Here is a 5,775-nt window from a genome sequence, read left to right as displayed (position 1 = left end):
TAGCTATTTAGCTATTCCAACAGGTTCTCCATCCATCCCCACCTCCACTCCATCCCCTTCCCACTGACCAGTGGGCCCGCGACCCATCTCCCCCAGCATTGCTCCGCCATCCGCGTCCTTCCTCCGGCGGCCACCTCCCCCGTGCCGCCGCCGCTTGACCTTTTGGCCGGCGAGCAGGGAGCAGGGAGGCGCGTCGGTCACCTCCTCCCACCGTCGACGTCCCACCCCGTACTTATGGCGGGAGCAGGGGAGCGCGGCGGGGCCGAGGCGAAGCCGGCAGGCCAGGTCGCCGGTGGGGACGTTGACTAAGCGGTGCTCGCGAGTAGGGGAGCACGGCGGGGGCGAGGCGGAGCTGACGGACGAGGTCGCCGGCGGGGCGCGAGGCTAGCGGAGCTCGCGGTCCACGAGCAAGGGAGCGCGGCGGGTGCGAGGCGGAGCCGACAGGCGAGCACGCCTGCGGGGCGCTAGACCGGCAGAGCTCGCGGTCCGTGAGCAGTGGAGCGCGGCGGGGCCAAGGCGGAGCCGGCGGGCGACGTTGCCGGCGGGAGCGAGGTGGCGGAATGGGCGGATCGAGGCGAGGCAGACGCCCGTGGGAAGGACGGAAGCGGATGACGAATGGTGCCCAATCGGTATAGATGCCGAACGGAGAGACGCGGATACATAATAGGATACCGACCATAGCATTATACAGAACCTGTTGGATGCATATTTTATCATCATTTTGCTAAATTTAGATACCCAACTCATTTTACATTGTCTCTTGGAGATGCTCTGAGGCCTTAGCGGGTTTGGATTGTCCTAAACGAACGTACAGACCCAATTAGGCCGATGTTTCTTGGAAATGGCTAACTGCAGTTTACTGAAGGCGTGCCGAGCTCTATTGACGGTTTCTTACCTTTTTTTTGGCGAAGGGGCAAGGATCCCCTATATAAAAGCTGGGCTTTTACAACCAGCACCCTGGAGGAAAGGAATTTTACAACATAGTCCATAATCCCCGTCGTCCAGAGGTGCAAATTTGCGTACAAGACCCTCAACCCACTCAAATTTGAAAGCAAAGTCCTTAGATTTTCACGTAGAGAGCAGCTCGCCCCAGACACTTGACGAGACCCCAGCTTGTGGGGGAGACCGCAGAGGAGGACTTACTGCTAGGCACCGAAGCCGAGTAAATGGCCTCCCAAGCACATCGGCCATCATCGTCGAGAGCGAGAAAGAGCAGCAAGAGATCTGCCGTCGCCAGTAGGAGAACCGGCGACCGGAAGAAAAGTCCACTGCCGCCGAGGATCCCAGCAGCGAGGACAAGCCACACACCCACGAGGATGTCTGGAGCTCCCACCCTTTCGCAAAAGAACAGGAGATAAAAACTCACGTTGTCGTCGCCGGAACCGGAGACACAGCAACGGAGACACGTTATTCTCCATGGACCGCCGTCGAAGAAGAAGAAGCAGGTGTTGCCGCCGCCGTCGCCAACTCCACCGTTGTCTTCAACTCCGCGGGCGCCCCAGAGCAGCAAAAGAAGTAGCGCGCATCGCACAGGCGCCACTCCACCCTAACTCTAGAAATTAGCTAAACTAAAAATAGAGAACTATACAGCCCACCGGCCGATTGAGCTTCCCCACCGTCCCTAGCGCCGACGAGGACTCCGGAGAGGAGGGGGAAGGGTCGAATCGGAGCTGGGGGCACTGAAATCGCCCGCGGCCGCTGCTCTTTCCTGTAGCAAGGGGAAAAGATGGCAGTTAGATGTTGAAAAGCATTTGAAGGTCGACGGTTTCTTACCTTTCGCACCGCTCACACACTGTAACAGCAAAGTGAAGCCGACGAAAAAGCGGTCAATGTAAAGTCACGCTCGCACGGCGCACCGCCGAAGAGCCGACCGCCTCCCCTGGTCCCCTTTCCCCACCCCATCTCGCCGCATCCGTGGTCAAATACGACGCTCTCGCATATACACTGATCCGTGTGGCCCATTCCTCCCTCTTACTCCACCTAGCTTCGCACGCAGCTGCCTCCGAGCGAGCCAGCCAGCAAGGTGTAGCAGGCGCGAGCACGGTTGGCTGGTGGAGGGAGGGAGGGAGGAGATGAAGGCGGGGGAGCACGCGAAGCTGGTGCGGGGCCTCCGGCAGGAGTCGCGGCGGCTACGCCTGCTCGTCATCATCATCGGCTTCTTCCTCATCACCCTCACCTTCGTCGTCGTCACCAAGCCCGACGCGATCCTGTTCAACCGTAAGCACCGCACCAACCGCCATTTCTTCTTGTTGGTATGTCTCTTAATCTAAGGACGGATGGTGCTAATGGACGGAATCTCGTTGCAGTGAACGGCAGGCTGTCGGTGGACCAGGCACCGCGTTCGCTCCTGATCCGCCAGGGGGTCGACGCCGACGCCGCCGCCACGAGGAGATCCGCCGATACTCTCGCCGCTGCGGCCGAGGATCCAAAGGTGGTGGACGGCGACAGCGCCGGAGTGGAAGCCAACGCCAACGCCAACGCCAACGCCGGAGGTGAAGACTTGCTAATCCACCACTTAATTAATTACCTCCTCCAAGTCGGCATAGTCCAGACCAAGGCACTTGCTAATCTTGGAATTTTTCGATTGAGATGCCATAGAACTGACCCTTCTCTTTACAGTAGGAGCCAGTGAAGACGAGAAGCAAGCGCTCACTAGTGAGACCGAGCAGGGCATAAAGGCGGAGGAGGCCACCGCATCTGAGCTTTTAGGTGAGCCGTCAACTTCCGATCCGCCAGTAATTTCTTTTTCTACCTCCAGCTTTGGACGCTCGCCTCGTTCGTTGAGCTCGGATTCCATTGATGGCTCTGCCATCGCGAGATTTGGGGCTCTTGCAGTGAGATTTATGCTTGCTTTACCTATGAATCTTTGGTGGTGGCATTTTTGTAGGTGGGGAAGACGAAGAAGGGAGGAAAGGCCTGCACAACGGCCGCCAAGATGACCAGGAGCACAAGTTGACCCTCCCAACTGTTTCCAATTATACCATTCACGAAACCACAAATGACAGCGACAATGGCAAACAAGAAGGTAGAAGACCTACAGGGCTTTCTATTTATTGCGGATTTGCAACTTCTAGTTGTGTTTCTTTGGTCTCCAGAAGTCCAGATTAGTGTGACTGTTTTGGTAATTATTAGCCTATGACGGTGCTGGCATTTACTTGTTCGTGGTATTTTCTGTGGCACTCCTGATGTTGTTGCAAATGGCAAAACAAACGCAGGAATTAAGCTCGTAATGGATGTTGACCAGAGCAATGGCAGGGACAGATCTCATCAACTAGGTTAGTATTCTTTTTTAGATAAGTAAATGTGTCATTCTGAATCTGCTGGAGTTGGTCCCAATTCAGTGAGTAGACCACTTTATACTGTCAGTCGTCTTTCAATTTTAACGAAAGTTTTTGCACATTCACAACGTGCCAATGAGACATATATGCATCTTATTCAATTTCTTCTGTTCCAATTACAATATTTCATTTTACAGAGTTGGATAATATGGAGTGGGACAAACCGTTGTGTGATTTCTCAAACTTCCGAGCGAATGTCTGTGAGATGCGAGGTAACATTAGGATACACCCAAGTGGCAGTTCAGTCATGTACATGGAGCCTACAGGTTCAATGAAAGATGAACAATGGAAAATTAAGCCTTACCCTCGCAAAGGTGATGAATTATGCCTCAGTCATATTACAGAGGTGACTGTGCAGTCCAGCAGAGTTGCACCTGAGTGTACCAAATACCATGACGTGCCTGCCGTGATCTTTGCTTTGACAGGATACACTGGAAATCTATTCCATGACTTCACTGATGTGCTTGTCCCCCTTTTCACGACCGCAAGTGAGTTTAATGGTGAAGTTCAATTCCTAATCACAGACATGGCTATTTGGTGGACAAGGAAGTATGCAGTAGTATTTGAGAAGCTAACTAAGTACCCTTTGATTGATTTCAACAAAGACAACGAAGTGCATTGCTTTAAGCATACCATTGTTGGCCTTCATGCTTACATGGAGTTCACAATTGACCCGTTGAAGGCTCCACACAATTACTCAATGGTGGACTTCAATAAGTTCATGCGCAGAACCTACTCACTGCCTAGGGATGAAGTGACCGCACTTGGTGAGGTCCCCAGGACCAAGCCAAAACTTTTGATTATCTCCAGACAGAGGACAAGGATGTTCCTCAATCTCAAAGAGATTGTAGCCATGGCTGAGGAGATAGGCTATGAAGTGGTTGTTGAAGAGGCCAATGTGAACTCTAATGTTGCCCATTTCGCCAAGGTAGTTAATTCTGTCGATGTGATGATGGGTGTTCATGGTGCTGGGCTCACAAATTGTGTGTTCCTTCCACACAGTGCTATACTGATTCAGATTGTACCATGGGGTGCCCTAGATGGGATATGCCGAGTTGATTTTGGCTACCCAGCAGAACAAATGGGGCTAAGGTACAAGCATTACAGCATCAGTGTTCACGAAAGCAGCCTCATGGATCAATATCCCCTGGATCACGAGATCTTCAGAAACCCGCTTGCATTCCACAAGAATGGATTTGAGTTTGTCCGACGGACTTTCATGGATACACAAAATGTGAGGCTTGATTGTAAACGGTTTAGACCTATACTCTTGGATGCCCTTGATCAATTGAACCAATAAGGATCACAGGTTTTATTCCGGTTGCACTAGATTCTTTTTCTTTTCAAATTTTTGGTTGGCCATTCTTCTCTTTGTAAAACTTCATGATCATCCTCTGATTACATGAGAAACAAGAAAATTAATTATTTTCCTGAACTTAGGAAATTGCATCACATGTGTCGAAATATACAGATATTTATCTATGTCTGTTTTGTTAGGACCTTTCCGTAATGAGATAAGTGTGAAAAACGTCTGCTCTTGTTTCTTGTAAATCGTTGTACTTTCGACGATCATATTAATTACAGAAATACCTGGTATAAGATGGAGCGATTAGCTGTTGTTAGGTGAGACTAGAATGTTCCAGCCCTGGCAGGGAGGACATCAACTACAGCATTAATAGGAAGAGAAAAGTCTATTTTACCCCGTGAACTTGTAACTAAATCTGAAACCCTTGAACTCAAATACCAGAAATCTTTCATACCTAAACTTTCAATATCAGTCAAATTACCCCCTTGATTAGGTCAAAGCTGCTTCGCTTGGTTTTGGTGATGTGGCACTTGGGCCCATATGTCGTAAGACTATGTGCAGCAGTGGGCCCACATGTCATTGAATATGGGAGTGGGCCCACATGTTGTAGACTGTGAACTTGTAACTAAATCTGAAACCCTTGAACTCAAATACTAGAAATCTTTCATACCTAAACTTTCAATACCAGTCAAATTACCCCCTTGATTAGGTCAAAGCTGCTTCGCTTGGTTTTGGTGATGTGGCTCTTGGGCCCATATGTTGTAAGACTGTGCAGTAGTGGGCCCACATGTCATTGAATATGGGAGTGGGCCCACATGTCGTAGACTATGTGCGGCAGTGAACCCCACTTGTTGTAACAACCCACCTTTTAAGAGAATAGATTAACCCTAAGCAACTAGGGTTAAGAAAATACAAAGGAGAAGAAATAAGAAAATAGAGTAAAGAAAAGTCAACTACTTCAAATTCGGTCAAATATCGTCCATATTTGAAAAGTGTGAGAAGTGTGAATGTAAAACTCTCTAAAGAGTGTCAAATAACAGATTTCGATAAAAGATACTCAAGTTTGAAGATTGAAATTCAAATTTCATAAGAAGGATGAAATTGGGAAGTTACGTACTTACATGAAAAGAC

The 5,775-nt window shown here is 49.9% G+C and overlaps 1 protein-coding gene across 3 annotated transcripts; it reads left to right on the top strand.

Moving 5' to 3' along the window:
• The first annotated feature begins 1,869 nt into the window (after window positions 1-1,869).
• Window positions 1,870-4,790, top strand: LOC120655536 (alpha-1,3-arabinosyltransferase XAT2-like). Of its 3 annotated transcripts, XM_039933390.1 has the most exons (7): window positions 1,870-2,217; window positions 2,307-2,492; window positions 2,620-2,709; window positions 2,888-3,025; window positions 3,216-3,275; window positions 3,476-3,652; window positions 3,764-4,790. In XM_039933390.1, exons 1-7 carry the CDS (start codon window positions 2,073-2,075, stop codon window positions 4,636-4,638), a joined length of 1,671 nt encoding a protein of 556 aa, XP_039789324.1. In that variant the 5' UTR covers window positions 1,870-2,072; the 3' UTR covers window positions 4,639-4,790. The 3 variants fall into 3 exon arrangements, with proteins under 3 accessions (XP_039789324.1, XP_039789323.1, XP_039789322.1); XM_039933389.1 differs by having other exon boundaries at window positions 1,873-2,217; window positions 2,623-2,709; window positions 3,476-4,790; XM_039933388.1 differs by having other exon boundaries at window positions 1,874-2,217; window positions 3,476-4,790.
• The last annotated feature ends 985 nt before the right edge of the window (window positions 4,791-5,775 follow it).

The sequence above is a fragment of the Panicum virgatum genome, chromosome 1N, assembly GCF_016808335.1.
Source record: "Panicum virgatum strain AP13 chromosome 1N, P.virgatum_v5, whole genome shotgun sequence".
In the NCBI taxonomy this organism is placed as follows: domain Eukaryota; kingdom Viridiplantae; phylum Streptophyta; class Magnoliopsida; order Poales; family Poaceae; genus Panicum; species Panicum virgatum.
The sequence above is the reverse complement of the archived record's forward strand: the minus strand, read 5'-3'. Positions and strand labels throughout refer to the sequence as shown.

Coding starts and splice junctions, on each gene's coding strand:
- LOC120655536 (XM_039933388.1), top strand. CDS start 2,073: ATGAAGGCGGGGGAGCACGCGAAGCTGGTGCGGGGCCTCCGGCAGGAG. Junction 2,493..2,619: donor CGCCAACGCCAACGCCGGAG/GTGAAGACTTGC, acceptor TTCTCTTTACAG/TAGGAGCCAGTGAAGACGAG. Junction 3,026..3,215: donor CGACAATGGCAAACAAGAAG/GTAGAAGACCTA, acceptor AAACAAACGCAG/GAATTAAGCTCGTAATGGAT.